This window comes from Leucopleurus acutus (assembly GCF_964270905.1).
Source record: "Leucopleurus acutus genome assembly, chromosome: X".
NCBI lineage: Eukaryota > Metazoa > Chordata > Mammalia > Artiodactyla > Delphinidae > Leucopleurus > Leucopleurus acutus.
In genome coordinates this window covers 57,036,389-57,059,004 of record NC_139148.1, presented here as the reverse complement: position 1 = coordinate 57,059,004, position 22,616 = coordinate 57,036,389, and the positions used below count along the sequence as shown (strand labels likewise).

Here is a 22,616-nt window from a genome sequence, read left to right as displayed (position 1 = left end):
AGCTAAGAGTTACAGAGCCATACTTTGAATTCTGTTGCCAACATGCACTAGCTGTTTGACGTTGTTGGGTAAGTCACTTTATTTTGTTGAACCTAATTTTCCCCATCCATTAAAAAATTTTTTTTAAAGGGGAAATCAAGTTCTCATGAGTGCTCAATGAGAAAGGATTAGGAAAATATCTAGTATGGTCCTGGCACAAAGGAGTTTCTCAACAAATGGTGACTGGCAGTAGCTTTTGATGATAGCATAAGGGACCAAAGGAACTTCAGCTCTCACAACTAGAGTCTCTCTGTTCACTCCCTATGTTGCTCAGAGTGAAGAAAAAGGATCCTGACATGAGGGTCTGAGATAAGGTAAAAGCAGGTCAGAAGCACTGCCAAATTACCAGGATTGAGTCTTGATTGGGAAAAGCGACAGCCTTCCCCTGTTCCCTCCTACCAATTGGCCTTTCAGCCAGGCAAAGCCACCTCAGATTGAGCAGGCTGGCTGGGCTTCTACTGCCTCACCTAAAGGTCAAATGAACCAACTCTCACCATTACTTACATTACCATCATCACCACCAACGAGATCTGTGTTTATGTGAGTTCTGGACCCATAAGCACTTACTCATTGAAAACCAGGTCAGGGGCAAAGTAGAGCATCCTGGAGTTGACATTGGTGAAGGACCGCCAGCCCATGGCAAACACCATAAGCCCCATCCAGGAGTACTGAATGATTGCCATCTGGTCGTCCACGTGCAAGTTGCGGAAGCCTGGAGATAGGGCAGAGGCAGTGGTCAGACTGAGCACTGATGGGCTGAGTGAAGTCTGGGACTCTGCTGGGCTGAGAATTTCTGGCACTTGGGCTGCCCTTGAGGAGCCCCAGGGGCCATCAATGCTGGGGAGCAGGAGGGGAACAAACTATATGGTAGGGATAACACTCCGTGCACTCCCTACTTCATTGAGCTGCTCAAAAGAAACAGAGGCAAAAAGTGCACTGTCCATTGGAAGAGAATAATAATCTAACACTTACTGACTGCTTACAATGAATTAACTCTTTTCTAAGCATGTTACTTATATTAATTCATTTATTTCTCACAAGAATCCAATAAAGTGTATACTATTATTGTTCCCATTCTGTGAATCAATAAAAGTGAGTCACAGAAGGGTTGAAGAACTTGTCCAAGATCATAAGGCTAGTAATTGGCAGATCAAGTTCCAAAGTCAGTCTGATTCCAAAGCCTTGATCTTCAGAAAGGCTCACTGCCTTTCCAAAGACACAGTGTAATAATCATTTCTCTCACGTGAACAGCACTTTTCACTTTACAAAGCTCTTTTCTAGCTATAATCTTGTTTGTACCTTCTAACAACCCTGGGAAAGGGATACTATTACATATCAGCATATGGTGGAATGCCTTTGACAGCCATGCCTTCTCCACACCACCTTCAGGTTCCATCTCTTTTCTCTGACCCTTTTCCTGCCTCCCACTTCCTCTCTATTGTTTTCTATTCAATAAATACCTGGCCCTGCTAGTTTCCTACTCTACTGCCATTCCTGCCTACTGCCATTATTATACACAAACAGGCCCTTTATGACCTGCTTTCTCAGACTAATTTCTTACCATTTGCCTTCTCATAATTTAGGTTCTAGCTATTCTGAAAAACCCACAGTTTGCTGAACACACACACACACACACACACACACATACATCATGCCTCTAAATCTCTGCTATCTCTGCACAGGCAGCTGCCTTTCCCTAGAATGCATTCTTCCCTCCCCAGGCTTTCCATCTGATAAACACCTACTCATCTTTCAAGTCTTCACTGAAAGGCTACCTCCTCTGTGATGCCTCTTCCAACTCATCCAGACAGAAGACCTAGTGATTCTTCTCTTACCATCTTGCTGAATCTTAAGTAGCTCTGTCCAATTATAGCACTCATTACACTGTACTGGAATTTATCTATGCACATATCTGTCTCCTCTGTAAGACTTAGAACTTTTTGAAGACAGGGACCATTCCCTTCTTATTCATCTTTACCTCTCTAGTATATAACACAGTTCAGATATTTGAGTAGGCGTTTGAGAAATATTAATTAGACTTAGGATTCTCATTATTTTCATTTTATAAAATGAGAATTATAGATGATCTCCAAATTACCTCCCTTAAGCTCAGATAACAGAGGCTCCCAGATGCTGCCTCCACATAGGTAGAACAGATATGTATGCTCTCCTGGAGGTTTCCAAATAGTTGGATACTTAAAGCATCACCTCAGAGCTCATCCCCTACCAGTGCCTCATTTATCTTCTCCCTAACAGATCCAGAATTATCTGAAATTTTGTCTTACTTACCTTATTAGGAATGCTTACATGAATTTGTATAATGCTTCTAACTTTCCTGATGATGACCTCATTTAACCCTCACAATTACCCTAGAGTGTGGGCAATGTGACACTTATTTTGTCAACAAGGAATCTGAGGGCCAGAGAATTTAACTGACTTCCCCAAGCTCATACAGTCTGTATGTGGCTGAAATGGGACTAGAACCCAGGTGTTCTAATTCTCTTCTTCAGTGCTTCTCCCATACTACTGCTGAACAACACAGCTCAAGAACTACCAAGGTCATGAGTTTTTTCTTAGCCATAGGCTCAGGTCTGAAGTCTACACTATCTAGACACATTGTTCTGTTTGGTTGGTTCTTGACACACACACCCCCTATTTACCCTTTTTTCCTTTAGGTTCCAAGCCTACCAGACATCAGGATGCTAGAGTTCCTCACATCACCACCTTTGACTGCAATCTTAGTTCCCAGGCGTGTGCCTCACATCTTCACAGGAGCTAGTCTGCTAACAGACTAGCTGGAGCCTCAGACCCCAGAGTATTTCCTGCCTGAAGCCCTTCTGTAGCACAGAATACCTGGGACTGATTCTTTCCAGTAGGAGACAAAAAGCCAGGGTCAAGCATGGAACATCAAAGAATCTCTTTGGGAGGGGCCCGGGAGCTTGAACCCTGAACCCCTGGGGTGGGAGGCAATGGGAATCAAGGAAAGCCTTGGTTGGTGAGTGTGTGAATATGAGGGTGCATGGGGGGATGAGGATTAAACTGTACAAATACCAAGGAAGCCGTCAATACTGATGATTTTTCCTTCCCTGAGATGCCAGAGAACTAAAAAAGAGGAGAAAAAGGGAAAGCTTAGTTTGGCTGTAATACTAATTAACAGTCCTTAGTGAGAGCTGCTTAGAACTCAAGCCTAATTACTGTATATGCATCAACAACATAGCTGCTTCAAAGGCTGGGCATTAGAGAACAGAGTTAGGTATTGTAATCAGATTAGACCTATAGGAAAATTAGCCCGCTAATGCCCATCCTTTGAAGCAGCCTGCTCAGATAGTACGGCTATCAAGGGATGACTTGAGGAAACAGTAGTTCCAGTCTACAGGTTTCCTTCAACATATATTCATTCACTCAACACCTATTTGGTGCTGCATTAGGCTGTTTTGGAGAAACAGAGAGAAGTCATGGTTTCAGGTTATGAAACACACAAAACAGGTTAGGGAGCAGAGGCTAACCTGAGATACTGTTTTCTCACTAGAATCCAATCAACATCATTTCTTAGCAATCTTCAGTAGAAACCTATAGTCTCATGTCTAGTCTGGAAGAACATACCCAAAGAAAGGTCAATTAGGAAATATTTGCTGCTTTATTGCACCTGACAGCTAAGGTCTTCAAAGAAGACAATTCATCTTTGGGACCCATGAATGAGCTTCTAGGAAAAACTAGTGGCAGCTTAAAATGATTTTAGTGGTTTAGCACTCAAGCTTGATAATAATGACCCACCATTTACGGAGCATCTTCTATGTTTCAGCTATTATACTAGATGCTCTTTATACCTAATTTCTGTGCTGATAACCATCTGCAAGGTAGCAATTGTTCTACCATCTCTACAAATGAGGAAACGAGTACTGCAGACATGTGGTTTGCTCAAAGTCACACAACTAGCGTATAGCTAAGATTCCAAGCCAGATACATCTGATTATAAATATACTGTGTACATACAGTCTACTCACCCTCCCTCAATAGTTATCATTTACTAAGGTACCAGGTGCTGTAGTAGGCAATTTACATATATCATCACTATCACAGAAAACTTCACAACAAAATTGATCTGAGTAGGTACTTAGCACAGTGCCTCTCAAAGGACAGGAACTCAATGTGTTCAATGAGCAAATAACTTGAATTTGTAGGTGATTATTGATAACATGAATAACAGTTCTAATGAATGTGGTACTTGGCTTTCTTTTGAAGCTATTCGTTAAATTACTCAGGGTCAGAGATCATTTCCTTAGACAAGCTAGATGGTGAACTGATATTAACTTGCAGACTTGTTAATGTAAGGAAAGGGCTTCCAACCCTGGAGGTTAGGCTGAGGAAATCCAGTGGCTCCCAGTTATACAAATTGTGCCATAATGCTTTGCACCAGGTTATTGTTAAGACCATCAAACTAGAACTCAGAGGGTTTGAGCCCAAGCTCTGGCTGCATTTGTTAAGTGACCAAATAGAACAAGTTAATTAACCTCTCTGAAACTTATCATTTGAAATGGGAGTGAAAGTCCTTATGATTCATAGGACTGCTATGAGGATTAAGTGGAATCATATATAAGAAAAGGTTCCATCCTATAAAATGAGACACTAAGGTGTCTGGCAACTGCTTGGAAAGATTAAACTGAATCTCTGTTAGACACATGACATCAAGACACCCAGCTGAATAAGTGATAAGAATTAAAGCAACTTTTTCTTTTCTTCCTTTTTTTTTGTATTTTTTTCTTCCCTGTGTGAACTCTCTGTTTTCGGTACAGTGTATATGCAGCCAGAGTCCTTGGGCCTTCTTCCCAGGGATCTAATTGGCTAGTCAACCTCAGCTTTCCAAGCTAGGAAGGTGTTAGGGACAATCTGGTAGCTGTAACTGGGCCTTGTGAGTTGGAAAGACAAAAAGGGGGCTTGACAGTCAACATGCAATGTCTTCCAAGGCAGCAAGTCCACATTATGACCCAACTGGCCTTGGATAAAGTCTTGGTCCCTCACTGTAAAGCCCGAGGCTAGAGAACTACAGTGGTACTACACAGACTATGGGTAGAGTTGGATGAGGAGGGGATTTGGAGTTAGGAGGGGACGTGGGCTCAAGTTCTGGCCCTGATACCTTCTGAATGTGCAACTGTGGGCAAGCACATCACCTCTCAGAGCTTCAGTGTATTTATCTATAAAACAGGGAAAAGAATCCCTACTTTACAGAATTCTTATGAGGATCAAATGAGGTACTACATATGAAACTTCTCTGTTCACCATAAATTCACATCTGATTGACAGTTATTATTAAATGGCAGGTTAATCTTTGACTCCACAAGGGGAGGTTTGGTTGTTGATGTTTCAAAAGAATCTTTCAGTCATGGAAGTTTAGGATTAAGAGAACCCTTAAAGAGTTTATGTTTCTCTTGTTTCCAAACTGTGTTCCCTGGAGCCCTAAGATTCTGCAAGAGTGATCTGAGGCTTCTCTAGGGGTAGTGAGGGAGAGGCACTGGCTTTAAATCAACCAGCTCCACTTGGATCTGTGTACCATGTTTTTGAGAAATAAAGAGTTTGGCTGCTAAAGGAACATTTGTGAATCGTTGGACAGAGGATCTCTGGGGCTTCTTTAAGCTCCAATATTTTAATAATCAGACCTTTCCAAACAACAGATGGCCAAGAGAGGAAGTGAATTCCCCATCATTGGAGGTATCCATGCAGAAGTTAGAAAAACACTTCATATTTCTTTCACTATCACCTAATGTTTCCTTCCACTATGATGATGCTAAGGTAGCTTATTTTATTTCTTTTTTGTTTTTACTTTTTTGGTCGCATGGCACAGCTTGTGGGATCTTAGTTCCCTGACCAGGGATCGAACCCATGCCCCAAGCAGTGAAAGCATGGAGTCCTAACCACTGGACTGCCAGGGAATTCCTTAAGGTAGTTTAAAGAGCACCAAGAGTTCCTTGAAGTAAAACTGGAAAACCATCAATTTAGTCCAAACCACTTTTCACACATTGTACAGATGGAAAAACTGAGACCAAGAAAGGGAAGGGATCACATAATGAGTTACCAGCAGAGCTAAGACTAGAACCTAACTGTTTTGACTCCCAACCCCATGTTCCTTCTATCATACCATATTATAAGAGTTCCCATGGTATGGGTTCCAAGTAATATTAAAGACAGAATATCAGTTAGGCTCAAGATTATCTTTGGGGTGAACCTGTGTGTGTACATATAGAAGAGCATCTTAAGGCATATAAGGGTATGTCTATGTGATCCATGATTATGGGAACATTTGCTGACTAAATCTGTGGGTTGAACATAGAAACATGGTTGCTGTGTGCTGATGTGAGGCATGTGGGATACTCAATAATGTTGCTTTTCTCCTTGATTTCTGAGTTTCCTTATTTTTAATGTAGGAATTTCTACCAATCTCTTCCCTCACAAGGTTATGGTGAGGATTGCATGAGTTAATGGATGGGAAGTAAACAGGCATGGTGCTTGGCCCAAAGAAGTCTTCACTAAATATGACCTCCCACATTCCATGCCCCCACTTTCCTTACCAGGCAAGGCCTTGGCCCACTTGACCACGTGTACAAGCTGTCTTTCACCCAGTTCATTGAGGCTAGAGAGTAAAGCTGCAAAGGAGTCAGGTTGGTTGTTGTCATGTCCAGCACACACCACACCTGGTTCAATGGCTTCCAGGACATTCAGAAAGATGGGCTGACACTCATAGCCTTCAATATGTGACACTGTCAGCTTCTGGGCTGACTCCTCAGTGGGGTTGGTGGCACTGGAAGTCTCCCCTTCCTCCTGTAGTTTCAGATTCCCAAGTTTCTTCAGCTTCCGGGCTATTGGGAAAGAAGGGAAACTTGGATTTATTATCAGTGGCCCAAAACACACAGCACAGCTACCCTGTTAGAAAAGCTGTTTGAGCTAAGAAAACAAGGATGTTCATTCTCCCTAGTCACAGACTCTAAACTCCTTAAGGACAAGTGCTCCGTTTAAACACTGGTTAAATGAATGATTCATCATTCTAAATTCCTCCTAACTCAAACTTTCATATCTTGCTTTCTCTGTGATCCTCTTGCCAGACAGACCTAGTATATCCTTGGATTGGACTCTGCCTAAATGCAGTCTCCACTATTCATACCTTGGATCTTCAATTAAATCATTTACTAATATATTCATGATTCACTCATTCATTCATTCAACAGACATCCATTGTTAGGCCTTTGCTTTTGGGTGGTGAAAAGAACATAGGCCCTAACCCTGTTTGGTAGAGGAGAAATAAATGCCCGCTAACAATTCTAACAATTAGAAAATGTCAAACTGGTGAATGTTACAACAGGAGTATTAACAAAAGAGGAAGAACAACAATCTCTCTGCATAGGTGAGGTCAGGAAATGTTTATGGTGATATATGACCTGGACCTCGAAGAATAGTGAGGATTTCACCAGGCAGAGAGGAATGGAAAGGGCATAAACAAAATCACTGAGTGTTTAGGGGTAAAAGAGACCAGTGTGGCTGGAGTGTATATTGTATATGTGGGGAGACTGGCTGTTTATGAGGTTGAAAACAAAGGTGGGGTTTGACTTTAAAGGAGCATGTATATCATATTAAGAAATTTGGGCTTTATCACATAGATGATAGGCAAGTATGGAATGTTTTAAATCAAGGGAATGTTGTACTTGTGTCTGTGTCTATCATGTCTAGCAAACTGCTAGGGAAGGAGACTAGAAAGGCAGATCTGTTGGAGAAGGACTAGACTTATCATCCCACTTTGGGGTAAATGAATGGGAATTTTTTGGTGTTGCAGCATTTCTCACTTCAACTATAATAGTCCCAGGTATTGTCAGACATTTATACTCATAGTTGAACATACACTGTAACACATATATTGATTTTCATCTTTAGTAAAGGGGAGAGAGAGAAGCTGAAGTCTGAAATCCCCAGTTGTATCAAAGAAATAACAGAATGTCCCTACCTTTATAATCTGCCTGTAAAACAGGAACCATCCATTAAAAAGGATGATAGAAATAACATTATTTAAAAAAAACAAGAATAATCTAAAACTCAAACCTTATGAACCATCCTCCCCCTGTGCTCTCATACACACAATTTACAGGTCCTTGGGCATCCTGATGTTTACTTTGTGCTATTTTCCTTAGCATTTATATTGGCAGAAATATAAATAATTGAAAAGGTCATAACTCTGAGATCTAGCATAGGCAGTTGCACCAGGACAGACCATAAACCACTTTATCTCTAATCCCTTTAAAATAATAATAAAATTTAAAAGGTATAAAACAAAGAGAGAAGCTGATTGCTCAATTTTAATGGATAAATACAACAAAACCTGTTGCTGATCTGTTTCTGGCTCCTGCAAAAAATGATACTTATCTGGAACTGACTCTCAGCTCTAATTAGAAAAATAAGTCTTGCAATGCAAACTTCAATCATAGTACAACTCAGTAAATCAATGAAAGAATGAATCACATGTTTGGATCAACAACCAGTGTAGAGGAGGAGAAAATAGAGGGTTTGGTGGTGCAAGAAGAGCCCAGAGAAGAACTCAGGGTAAAATAACAAGGAAGCCTGGAAAATCAACACAGAGTTCAAGATGACCTTGTCCAACAATCATTTCTGCAAGGTTTGGGCACAGTCAGTAATGAGATATGCACACCCACTGTCAACTCCCACCTCCCATCAAGGGCACAGGCTGGAGGTATGGGCAGGACTAAGCTCATCTTGTCCCAGAGCTACTGGCCTAGCCCCTAAAACTTTTTGTCATCTGGGGAACCCATTGCTGACATGGGCTCAAGTAGGCAGCTCCACAGACTGACAGTGACTTCTGGATCTGCTCCCCTGGTACAGGTTCTAGAGGTAGACATTCTCTTCCCCATCACTGGTACTTTCTGACCTTGGGCTCAGAAGTTGCCAGGCCATGTAGTCCCCCTTTCAGCCTGGGAGAAGACAGATATAATTAGCCTTATGCCTGAGGGAACTAAGAGATATAAGGTTAAATATTTTTTCTGAGCCTTCTATATACTTCACTTCATAAACATATTATATCACTTAATTCCACAATGATCTTAGGAGGTGAGGAATATTTCCTATCTCTGTTTTGCAAGTGAGTAAACTGAGGTAACACAGCTATCAAGAAATAGAACCTAAAAATCTTAACTTAGTCTGACTATAAAGCCAATGCTCTTTCTACTATATCATACTGCATCCCCAAGGAGTCTGAAGCCCTAAACCCTACTTCTAGCCTAATAGAATTGAGGAGTAGGGCTAGGGTTATATTCTCCCTGCCTTCCACCCTCACCCGTGACTCTAAACTTCAGTAACTAGCATCAAATCCAGAAAGGAAAAGGCAGAAGCTATGAGACTCCTCTAGTCATTTGCCCAAAGTAGAAATAGGTTTGGGGAACTACAGTGGCTTAGAGATTCATAGCATGATGAAATAGGAAGGGTCATTAGAACTCATCACATCCAGGGGGTTCACAGAATTAATATACCTTCATTGTCTACACAAGTAATACAGTGTGTGTGTGTGTGTGTGTGTGTGTGTGTGTTTATAGGAGAATGGTGGGAACTCTGGTGAACTGAAGTGAATGCTTTACCACCTTCTTGCCCCTGCAATGCATGTGCACATAACACACACACATATACATACTCCTAGAAGGCGTTCATATAATATTTTAAATTTTTCCTAAAACTCTTCTGTATCCCAAAGTTGAATTCAGGCCTTAGCCATTATTTTGGGACTTCTGTTGTTAATCCAACATTTCAAGTCAAGGATGGAGAGCCTGAGGTCAGAGTGAGTGTGGTCACCTACTGGCAGAGCAGAGACTAGAACCGGGCTCTTATTCCTAATCCAGAGTTCCCTGTACCATACCAGCTCTTTTTCTGAGTAAGTAAGTCATTTCTACTCTATCTCAGTACCTGCCTCTCTGAACTCAAGATTTGCACTGTCCAACACAAGAGCCACTAGACGCATGTGGCTACTTAAATTTAAATTAATTAAAATTAAATAAAATTAAAAATATAATTCTTTAGGCTCACTAGCCACAGTTCAAGTGCACAAAAGGCACATGTGGCTTATGGCTGCTACAATGGACAGTACAGTTACAGAGCATATCCTTCATCTCACAAAGTTCTATGGAATACTGTTGTGAATCTAGACTGTTCTCTGGGGCATCTGTCCCATTTGTCATGCCCTACTCATGCTATTGATTAAAAAACAAATCCAAATGAATTTTATATAGAAGAATCCATGGGTTTTTCAAAAAGGTGGAACGACACAGAGAGGAATTGGTGCTGGTGCAATCAGCGAGGTATGCTCTGTCACCTTGACTCTCCCACCAATGACTCAGATCTCAGTGGGCTGATGACTTGTGGACCTAAGCAAACTCATTACAAGCAAGATCAATATGTGCAGAAACTGTGGGGAGAATCCATCAACCTAAAATAATTCCCCTTCTCTGCATAGTGCTAATGAAAACTTGGCTGGTATTTTCATATCCTCCTTCTCTAGACCTATATGGCATCTGCTTGAGAAAGAGAATCCGTATTCCCACTTGCCTCCAGGACCTGGGTAACCTGCTGTCCCTGCGGCCACGGTGGCCCAAGCTGCACCAGGTGTTCTGGCCTCTCTGCCTGAAGAGGGTGACTGTACTGAACATAATTGAAATCAGATTCCATTCATTCTGCCGGGGGATCCTCTGTTCTCTCTGTGCAGCAGAGGCCAGCATGTTGCTAGACGACTTGGAATGCTGGACAATGAGGCTTGCTAGTCTCAGCTGTTACTCAATGCCCAAGGCCTTGTTTTCATCCATGAAGGCCGCCCCCACACCCCTCCTGTCTCCTGCACCTGAGCCCCAGAGTCATATCTAACTCTTTCATGTGAGGTACAGGCTTGTCAGGCCCCTGTGTTACCGCAGAGACCCATTGGTTTGCTCAAATTGAGTGATGAAGCCAGGATAAAGGGGACAGTATAGGTTGATAGTTCTAATGGTGTGTGAGTTGCTTTGCATCTCATCACTGTCTTTCAATCGTAGGTCAAAGCAGTGACAAGAAAGGGACATTGGCAAGGCACATCCTTGTCTGTACCTGATCTTTCGGGGAAGAGAGCCCTTGAAAACATGCCTGGATCCTGCTGCCTGGACCTTATAGGGAGCTGACTTTTCAGCATAGTGGCATTAGACCCCTATGAGGGCTGTCTCTACAGCAACAGAGAAAGATTTTTCCAATCAGGTTCAATGGTACATCCCTCAGGAGAAGTAGATGTGATTAATCTGTAGCTTCTATAGCCACTATGACCATTAGGCACTATTCCAGCCTCATTCCTTGCTACCTCAAGACAGAGGTTTTCTCATTCTTGGGCAGGGGAGAGGCAAGGTGTGGTAAAGTTTACAAATTCTTAGAAAATTCAAGTTCCTCTCCCCAAGGTCAAGGATGTTTCTCTTCCTTGAATCTCACCATGGAGTTTGAAGGATAAAAGAATCATTTCCTGTGCTAGGTATACTTGATGGCCACCAATATTCCCAACCCCTGGTGTTCACATACCTTCTTCCAGTTATTTAGTCAAGCACCAATATAGGTGCTGTTGTAAAAGGATTAGGTAGATGTAATTAAGGTCACAAGTCAGTTGAATTTTGAGGGTCGTTATCCTTGATGGGCCTGACCTAATCAGATAAGACTTAAAAGGGACTGGACTCTTTCTGGAAGGGTATTCATGGAATCAGGGTGATTCAATATAAGGAATATTCTCTGTTGCAGGCTTTGAAAGTGGAGGTGTACACATGGCAAGGAATGAGGGCAGCCTCTGGGAGCTAAGAGCAGCCTCTGACAGCCAGCCAGAAAGGAAACAGAAACCTTAATCCTACAACTGCAAGGAACTGAATCCTGCGATAATCATATGAGCTTGGAAGAGGACTGTGAGCTCCAGATTAGAACAAAGCCCCTGACCAATAGTTTTATTTCATCCTTGTGAGACACTGAGCTGAGAATCCAGTCATGTTGTGTCAGACTTCTGACTTACAGAACTGTGAGCTGATAAATGGGTACTAAATTTGAGGTAATTTGTTATGCAGCAGTGGAAAACTAATACACTCTCCTTACAAAATTGGGGTATAGACAAGATAATAGGCTTTGGAATCAGAAGATCTTGGATTCAAACCCCAGCTCCATCAATTACTAGCTTAATAACTTTGAGCCAATTGCCTAGCTTCTCTGAGATTCTGTTTCCACCTTTATAAAATGGAGAAGCCGCTTCCTGCTTCCTAGGACACTTATGAGAACTAAATGAGAGAGAATGCCTGGCACATAGTGAGCCCTCCAAAATGATTTTCTTCACTCTCCATCCATTCCTAAAGAGTAGAGAGTGACTGGATTACAGGAGACCAAACTCGGACATGGGGAAGAAGGGACAGCAGGATTAACAGAGAACCAGATATGGCAGAGAAGGGAAGGGAAGAGTGACACATTATGAGATGAAAAAAAGTAACTGAGTTTCTTCAGCATATAACTGCCTATAAAACTGAATTCAGGTCTTAAGTGTAATTCTAAATGCTAACTAAACACAAAGGTACATTTGGTGCAGAGCTTCAAATTCTTTGTGAAACCAGACTAGGCTGTACTTATGTGAATGTCTGAAATTATGTGTGTGTGTGCAGGTGCTTATATATTATAATGCTTAAATGTATGGGTTATGAATTTGAATATCTTCACTAGTCAGGCAGATACGCAAATGATCTAAAACAGCCTAGTGAACATAAATAGGGTGGGCTAGGGAACAGGAAAGTGATTGATGCCCTGCCTAGAGGCAGTCTAAGTCTGTTTGTGCTGGACAAACAATTCTGCAAGTCAATTTTGGCCTGTGGAAAACCAATTTGTGGCCTCTGGCTTAAATCATGCCAACCATCATTTCATCCACTAGGATTAGAGTCAGGGGATCTCATTGTACAACTTTAGGTTTAGATATTCAGAGGAACACTGGATTAAGATCCAGGGGAGCTCACTGTATGATCTCCAGAACATCCTTTTCTTTCTTTTGCTCTTAGTTTCTTGATATATGTACAAAGGGTAGTAGTTAACAGCAAAAAGTCTGGAGTCAGACTGTCTCAGTGTTAAGCCTGGCTGTATTGCTCACTAGCTGTGTGACTCTGGGCAAGACTTAGCCTCTCTGTACCTCAATTTCCTCATCTATAAATCGGTGATAACATTAGCACCTAACTAATAAGGTTGTTAAAGAGGAATATAGACACTGTGGTGGTGTCTGAGAGTAGAGGGAAGATTCTCCACCACCAGTAGAACCCTCCAAGACTGTGGCATGGTGAAAAATTTCACTGTACTTAAGGAGGCAGAATGCAATGATGACATCAAAGTTCTAAAATGTTATTCACAAGAAAGGGCTTTTTATTATTGGTGGTGGTATTCACATTCTTATGGGATGTCTGACCTTGAACATATCCCTTGATTTCTCCTACACCTCAGTTTTCTCATCTGACCTGACTACTGCATAGGACTATTATTTGGAGAAAGTGAGATGATCTCAATGAAAGTACTCTGAATTCTGTAAAGTTGTATATCAATGGGTAGGCTATGACATTTTCCAAGAATGAATCTCTAGCTAGAAAACACTCTGAAAAACTGCTTAGGGTGGCAACCTATAAGAAATATTGTCTTCCATCTTGGTCAACTGGTCTCAAGTCAAAGATTGAGGGCCAAACTGACAGGTTCAAGAATCCTAAGATAATTATAGGATCTACCTCACAGAGTTGTTGTAACTTTACCTAACAGAATACATGTAACGTGCTTAGCACACAGTAAATTCTGTATGTCAATACATGATGCCTCTTACTCTTTCTTGCTAGTTGCTAAACCCCACATTGCTCCACGTCATTCCCTTTATCTCAAGCAGCTGAATTTCTCTCTGAAAAAGCTAACTGATGAAACAGGGAGATCAGCTTGATGCTTTGTGACCACCTAGAGGGGTAGGATAAGGAGGGTGGGAGGGAGACACAAGAGGGAGGGGATATGGGGATATATGTATACATAGAGATGATTCACTTTGTTATACAGCAGAAACTAACACAACATTGTAAAGCAACTATACTCCAATAAAGATGTTATAAAAGAAAAAAAAAGAAACATATAGAGTTTCCACAGGGATTTAAATCAATTAGGAGAGAGAATCAAATCAGAAGTTTCCCCAGACATCAATCTAGTACAGTAGTGGAGCTCCAAGGATTTTAAAGGGCCCTGAGAAGAGGCAAAGTAGGCCTGAGCATGTGGCTCCAATAAACCCTCCTTCTTTCAAAGCGGTGCTCTATTCCGTATCTTCATTTGGGACTCTGCATCAGATTTTGTTTGAAGAAAAGATTCCATTGCCAAGAAAATGTTTGAAAGCCCCAGATATTGTCTATTTCTTCCTTTCCCATTGAAACAAATCCCTATTATAAAGATGAGCAGACTGAAGGCCAAAGCTAAGTCTTGCTCAAGGTCACACAGCTAGATAGTAGCAAAGCAGGAACTAGAACCAGGTATCCTGACTTCTAGGGTAGTACTCTTTCAATTTTATCAGGTAGGGTAGCATGTTAGTGGGGAGAAGGGTCAGCTGGAAATGAGTGGGGAAGAATTAGGACAAGGATAAGAGACAGGGAACAGAGCCAGTTCTTGGCAGCCATGGAGTGAGAGATTAGTAGGGGTGCATCCAAGTGTAAGTGTACACAAATAAGTGTAGGCCAAATTCTCTCAGGCAATAAGATTTCTTGGTCCTTCCTCCCATGCCCCCATTCTCCTCCCTGTCCCAATTCTGAGTCATAGGAATAGCCAGGGAAAAGAATATTGAATTTTATCTTTCAAGGTTTATGTTGGACTATTTAGTCTAATGGTTTTTAGTTCATGGAGGAGTAAACGTAATTAATAATAGAATGATATGCAATGCTGCATATGCTTGCCAAAGCACAGGACCTGGCAGAAACTATTTCCAAGTCTCCTCTCTCTGACTACTGAGCCAGAAGAAAGAGGTTCACTGTCCAGATGCCATCCTGGGTGAGGGGCACAAGGTCATTACCAAAAACCTGCTCATGTGAAATTGCAGAGCCTGGAAATGGTTTCGCATATGAGGCTTTTCTACTGGAAAAAGTAACTACGTGAATTTAGAGCATACATGCTTTTACAATTACATTTAAACTGACATTAAAAACAAATGTGAAACAGTCCAAGCCGAACAGGTCAGCATGACCTGGAAAGCAAACGAGAGAAAAAAAAAAAAAAAGAAAGAAAAACGAAAAAGAAAAAAAGGCCCAATGTTAACAGCATTAGTCCTGTCAGTCTGTTGTAAATAAGAAAATACCATTGGTGTATTAACGGCTTTATTAAAGGAAAATTCACTAGCAGAAATATGCAACATTCAAACAAATAGAAAGCAGTTAAAGAATAAACCACATTAGCCTTTCAATCCACATTAGGGAAACTCTTGTTGGCCTGGAGATTAAAATTCTGCCCCAAGGAGGGGGAAACTCCCTTCCCTCCTTGAAGTCCTTCCTTGGCTTTTCTCCAGAATGTTGCTGAGTCAGGGGAAGGAGAAAGAAGTGTGTGTGTGTGTGTGTGTGTGTGTGTGTGTGTGTGTGTGTGTGCATGTAGATGGAGAGAGGAGAAGGAAGAGGGTGGAAAATGCAGATCCCAGGCAAGGCTGGAAGAGTGCTTCTGACCCTCATACCTGTCTGCCCCTGGCCTCAAAGACTGCACATCCACCAGAAGGAAACTAGTTTCGATATGGAGGCTCTGAGGCAGAGACAGAGCATAGCAAGATATTACAAACTCTAAGGACCTCTCCTCTTACATCAATGCAAATTTTGAGGCTGCCTTGGGAGAAAAATAAGGCTTCATACTTGCTGGAGAGGCAAGTGTATGGTGTGAGTGAAAAGTGTGGGGCACTAAAACTAGAAGAGGTAAAGTCTTATCTACTTTCCTCCATCATCTTAACTTTAATAGAAAACAAGAGAGTAGACACTGGTTCTTGGATTTTGCCTTCCTCCTGCTTTATGAAAAGTTCAAGTGTGTGTGTGTTCCTAAAAGCAGAGTCACATTAACTTTGGGAATAGGGAGAAAAGAAATGTCTGACTGTAGTCTCCTGGTCTGTTTGAAGAGAGAGGCTGGCTGGCTTCTTGGGGGTGTTTCTCCAGGAAAAACAGAAATCTGGTCTTTGTTTACTGAATTTCTGTGGATCAGCTACTACCTTCAGCTCAATGATGGAGCCTGAGGTTAAGATCTAGTTCCTTGGCAGTGGTCCAGCAAAATGGAGGTAAGAGGAAACTCATGAATTGCCTAATAACCAAGTGAAAATGCCACAGGAGCCTCAGATAGGCACAGTGGCTTCTTGTTCAAGGTAGCACTTTGAGTCCTATTAGCAAAGCTTCTTCCCAGCAGCAGCACACTGTGGAAAGCAAGTAACTGAGCCAGAGCTTCACTGCATCCACTTGAGTCAGTGCCTGATGCTATCATATACAATCAAAAACAATCAAAGGGCACTCTGTTAATGCCAAGTCATATTATAGAAAACAACAATCATGATGCTCATGACTACATGAATTGGTAACTCTATTATTTAGTCCTCACAATATCCCTGTGAGGTAGGGAAACACCATCAGTCTCACTGGGAGGAGTCATCAACTAAGAGAGTAGCCCCCAGTCCCAACATTAGAGTATCTGTTGAGGAGCAAAGGCTTAAGCCCCTAAGCTTCAGATTCCAGGTGTTTCCTGCTATCCACTAGAGCCCTCTAGAACCCTCAGTTTGAATGAGGCAGGTCAGCCTTTCTTCAGTGTCTGGTCATTTTGAGATGCTTACAGTATCCAACCTGGATTTTTTCTAATATGAAACAGCGACACTGGTGAACATAGCAACTTAACGATGGGCTAGCACCTAGCAGGCCCCATAATCAGATACTTGAGTCAGATCCTCTGACATAGGAGGCAGCATGCAAAGTTGGGGAGAATGAGTGACTGCCATTTTGGACTGGGGGTTTCCTTGTCTCCCTACCTACCCATAATACAGAAGTGAGACTGGGAAATGGAAAATTCTTTACTTGGAGTTTTGCGGGTTTTTTCCCCTTTCTTTTCTGCTTTATTGACGAATATACTAAAGAGCTTATATATGTGTTTGTTATGTGCCTCTTGCTACGTAGCGGGCAAGAATTAAGTGGTGGTGGTGGTTGGGCAGAGAGGATGTGGAGGAAGGGAAGGGAGGTGAAATTTAAAGGTCTCATTATAGCCACTCAGAGGCCAACAAAGACTCCTTATTCAGTTTTCTGAATTTCTTGCAGCTGCCAAACAATCCCATAATATTACAAACATTATTACTCAGCTTGGAGATGGGAATGCTTCGAAATTAATGTCTGTGTGCCTAACAGCTCACTAATCAAAGCTTCCATGCCTCATTTTCCACCCTGGTGAGAGTCCTCATTCTCTTCCAGTTTCACTGTGGCCAACATGATACACCACACTGTGCAGGCCCAGGCTGGTGACCTTCTGTCTTGGTCAAGATCCAGATTTTCTTTTTAGTTCCAAATGTCAGTCCAAGTTTTCTGCAGGTGATTTCTTCAGGATTGGTGCTTACATTGTTTTAAGTGCTGACTGCTAGAAGTCTGAAATGTCCCTCAACAATCAATTTTCACTTCAGCCACAGAACCACTGGTCCAATGGGGTATTAAACAGGAGAAAGAAATACATTTCTATGCCTGGGTTAAGAGATCTAAAAAGTGTAGCAAGAATTAAATGGACTGAAGAGAATGGAACTTGATTCCAAACGAGGTGATCTAAAGTAGTGATGCCATTTGCAGTTTACTTCCTAGATATCTGTTGCCATGGAAATATTATCAATAATAGATAATTTGAAGGCTCTACTGGTTTCTGGGTGGTTGTGTATTTCCCCCTTAGTTCTACTTCATACAAACATGATCCCAAAGGATGTACAAAAATCTCTAAAAAAGCATCTTTCTCAGGTAAATTGTCTATGTATAAGTTCAGGACAATAGGAAAATATTCTAAACACTTTTGTTGATCTAAGGAATACATTCTCCAATTTGTAACTACAAGTGGCACTCTTCTTAAATCAAAAGTAAAATGTTTTCATACAAACCATTATGTTATCAGTTCATATGAAACTTTTTTTCTGAATTTTTATATTTGGAAAATACTTGCCTTTGTATATATGACCTATTGTGGGCTGTGTACTCTTAGCTTTCTGCATACTACTTTCAAAAAACATTGCCTGTGACATCATTTTACTCTCTCAAAAGCACCTCAGGGAATCTGGAGCACTCACAGCGAAAGTAAACAACAATAAAATCTTTCTGCTGCTATTACACTTTAAAAACTCAAGGATTTTAAGTGGAAATTTTATAAGTTAGATACTTATTCAAGAACCAGATATGTGGTATCATCAATTTTGATGATCAGAGAAAATTATTTACCTCTACCATAGTTCTCTAAAAACAAATATTCAGAGACAGACTACAGCATATATGTGCTGTACCAAATAATTTGGTTTGGAGGAAATAAGAGATACGGTCTCTCATCTCTCCATATACAAGTTCACTTGAGAACTACAGTTAGAGAGAAGTATACCTTTTTCTCTCCAATGTCACCAAATATATATGTAACCAATTGGAGGATGGCAATATTGACCCTGGAGGACAGATTGCAAGGGTTAATTTAGGGGAAATTCAGAGACCAGGGAACCAAGGAACCAGTACCATAATCCACACTCTTATATCAGAAAGAACAGGCTCCATTAGTGACTGGGAGCGCACAGACCAATTTTCATCCAAAAAGGGAGATACAGTGATATTTATTGTGTGCCTACTATGTACCAGTTTCTTTACAAATTTACCACCATTCTGTAAGGAAAATTTTATTATTCCCATAGTGTAGTTGGAAAACTGAGTCAGAGAAACTGAGGCTCAGAGCGATCTAATGATTTATCCAAGGTCATCAAGATACTAAGTGCCAGAGCCAGGACTAGAAACAAGGCCTGTATGTATCCTAGTCCACCATGCTATTTCCACTATACACAGGACCTCTTAAAACACAAAACCAAAAGAAAAAAAAAAAGCAAAACAAAACCAGAAACTGTAAGTGCTGAGCCACATGTACAGGTTGGTGTCAAAATTTATAGGGCAATTCTGCTCCTCTGTGCATGCCTCAGTTATGCTGATCTGTAAGAGCACACAAGTATCTAAGAAATTTGTGTGGGGAGTAGCACTTCTTAGAATTGAGACTTACTGCTTACATCTTCAACCTAGAGACTTTTTGGGCTCTAATCTACAGAGTCCAAGTAGAAGGGAGGAAATTCCATTAACTGAGTTTCACATTGTTGATTCTTTATGATACTCTGCTGCTTGCTGAACAGGGTTTAGAGGGGATTCAATCATTGTGTGGGCAGTGGGACACAAATTCTTAAAATCTGTGATTTCTAGGCCTCCTACATGAGCAATGAGTGTATGTGGTAGCACCAAGATGAGGTTCTGTGTGGATGTTGGAATGCTAGTCAGAGAGTACACAAAAGGACTCTTAAACTTTAGGGTAGAATGTCTAGATAGCCAAAATATTTAGTGATCACTTTGCATGATGCTAGAAGTCATTATATTTCTCAGAAATTATGTATCTAGCATGCTCCTTGGGTCAGGAATATGTACCTGTGGCTATTAGATAACTTGGGCCTGAATTATATCCTATCCTTTGTGTACGACAATAATACTACAGACCCAACATGGTTTACTTTAGTGGTTTTAGTAGCTTCTGGTGCATACAGTTGAGATGTGGTGAAGATGGTCTGCTCTTGGTCATGAAGTCATTCTTAATTGATTCTCCTTGTGAGCAATATACATGTAGGTATACACATCTATAAAATGGATGACCTGGGCTTGGGGTATTGCCTACTTATAGGATAGAGTATTTATCTATAACCAAGTTTTCCAAAGTACATTCCAGAAAACAGTGGTTTTATAGGATATTAACAGGTACTATGTGAAAACAGGTTTCTGTGCTTGAGTTAAATTTGGGAATCCTGAATTACCAAGCTCCTCAGGTTACTTTCTTGCAATACTTGACAAGGTCTGTGATATGCTAACATGCACTGTAAATCTTCCTGATCAAGACCATAATATGCAAGTTTTCCTAACTTATTTAACCATAAAAATAATTTTTCATGTATCATGTCACAGAACTATTTTTCTCAGAACCCATACTGAGAAGCACTGGCCCAGATCAAGGCAGCAGACTTGTATAAGGGAAGGACTTATGCACATGGTCAGCACTTACAGGTATCAATCCAAGCAGAGGCAACTAACCCCAGGAACCAAGGCTATAATCCTAGGTGTTTAATGAAATGGATGCTAGAAATTTCTTTCTCTCTCTCTACCTAGCATACTATCTCTTTTTATAAAATTTAAGCCCTCATCTATACAGCATTCATGTCATCGCTAATTCTCTTAAAAAACAAGCATGCAAATAAACAAAATGGTATGTGAACATGTCTATTCCGTGTCATAGCTCTTCAACTGCCTGAAGTTCAAACCTTTTAGCATAATAACCAAGTACATTTTCAGTGTGGTTTCAGCTTGCCTTCCCCCTTTCTCCAGATCTGGCCATATTAAACTACTTGTGCTATTCCTCAAAACCTCAATGAATTTTTTAAATGTCTTTCTGCCTTTATTCAAACTGTGCCCTTTGCCTTGAATGTCCTTTCCCTCTACCTCATTAAACTTCTTCCCAGCTTCTTCATTTCCTATTTAGCCTTTAAAGTTAAGGTGTATTAGTTATCACGGTCTGTCTCCCCTTGTTTAACTTTCTGAAGGCAGGGATTGTATCTCATTCACCTATGTTCCCCCAAAATGCCTACCACAGAAGCTGGCACATAGTTGGCACTCAATTAATATGTGTTAAAGGGATAAATATATGAGTGAATGGATGGAAAGATGAAAGGGATAGCTAGTTGGCTGGTTGGAAAGATGAATGGATAGTTTGATGGATGAATAAATGTTGTGAAACTTTTCTGCTGAAGAACCAAGCCATGAAATGGTATTTCAGCATTGGAATCACTCTCTTGCATCCAGGGCATGTGATCCAGAAGTAACAATGGTGGGCTGCTCGTGAGCATGGGGAAAGATGAAAGAGCTGACGTCAAGGCTCTCTTCAACACTGGAAATGACAAGGATGTTCATAGTGTCCATGGCAACATCAGACCAGGCCATCCTCTCAACTAGAGAATCATGGAGGTTGTTAAAACCTACAGATCTGTTAACAGTTTTGAGTCTCAGATGTGGAGTTCAGCCTCCTAGTAAGAACAAGACTTCTCAAATATGCTAGAGTAACCTCTGAAGAAAATGCTGCACACCTCAGATTCTCACATGCTCTGGGGCTCCATGTTTCTTCTCCTCTTCTGGGGTTTGGCTGTTACCTGAAATTCCTAAAAGGCCTACCATTTTCCATGTTTCAGGAGAGGAGGGAGTAGGCAGGGGCCAAAGCCATTTATTAAAGGTTGAGAACTCAAAAGTTGCATAACACAGAAAGAAATAATGTTTAGGGAGGAATAGGAGAGAAAATGAGAAGGAAGGAATGGTCAGGGAAGAACATGGCGGGTAAAGGTAATTCTTTCCTTCTTATTCCATCTTAGAAACTGGGAGTATATCCTTGAGAAGTGCAAAGAAAAGTAAGAAATGGCTGTATATTTATTCTAATTATGAACTGTGAAAAAGCAGCAGTTAATTCATCAGGGAGAAGGTGCTTCTTTGGACATTTATATTTTTAAAAAATTTCTTAAACAAAATGTAGGCAAGGAGGTTAGATTATTGAAGCAATTAGCAACATGTGGTTTTTCAAAAGCAGCCAGAAATGAACCATGTTCAAAGAAAGGTCTATCCTTGTTGTAGATGGGCAGTTGAGAGCCTGAAGGTAGGCTTTAAGGAAACCACTCTGAGAATCCAACCACCTCCAGGATCCTTTCAGAAACACCAAGAGCTGCTAAGATAACAAGAATCAACAGGTAGATAGGCCTAGAAGCAAAAAGGAAAAGGGTATGTGTTTTAAGTATCTCTGAGCTGAGGAGATTCCATCACCAAACATAGAGGGAACACTAAAGAGAAAGCCAAATTAGAGACCTTGAGGCATCAAGACCAAGCAGCCATCAGCTGCAGAGTGCCAGCTTCTCTAAGATATAAAGACAGTCCTTCTGCCCTCTACTCCATCAATAACTTATCCATACAGTCTAGATACATGATAGATCTTATTTAGGTGTGACTTGAGGTAGCTAAAATTACTATGCAAGTCAATGCACTCAAGTCTAGACTAATCTATACCTCTGGAACAGTGAATAGACAATCCAAAAAAGGGCTGATACATCTACAATCCTTTCTCTGTGACTTTAGACATAGAATCACAAAATGGTAGTGCCTAAAAGGTCCTTGGTGAAGCCCACTACCTCGTTTTTATGATGAGAAAAATGAGCCTCAGATGGGAGAAGGGATTTGACCAAAGCTACATTCTTAGTTGCCGTTTTGGAAGATAGT

General features: G+C 41.1%; 1 protein-coding gene across 2 annotated transcripts in view; it reads right to left on the bottom strand.

Annotated features, from left to right (window-relative positions):
- Positions 1-22,616, bottom strand: part of AR (androgen receptor) — a gene marked incomplete at both ends in the record, with an annotated part of 166,016 nt that overhangs the window by 7,175 nt on the left and 136,225 nt on the right. The window contains 2 exons of one of the 2 annotated variants that reach the window (XM_082864784.1): positions 607-751; positions 6,603-6,890. In XM_082864784.1, the coding sequence (XP_082720910.1) occupies positions 607-751; positions 6,603-6,890 (433 nt within the window). Of the gene's footprint in view, positions 1-606; positions 752-6,602; positions 6,891-22,009; positions 22,072-22,616 lie in introns of those variants that run through there. The other variant, XM_082864785.1, reaches the window with a different exon arrangement.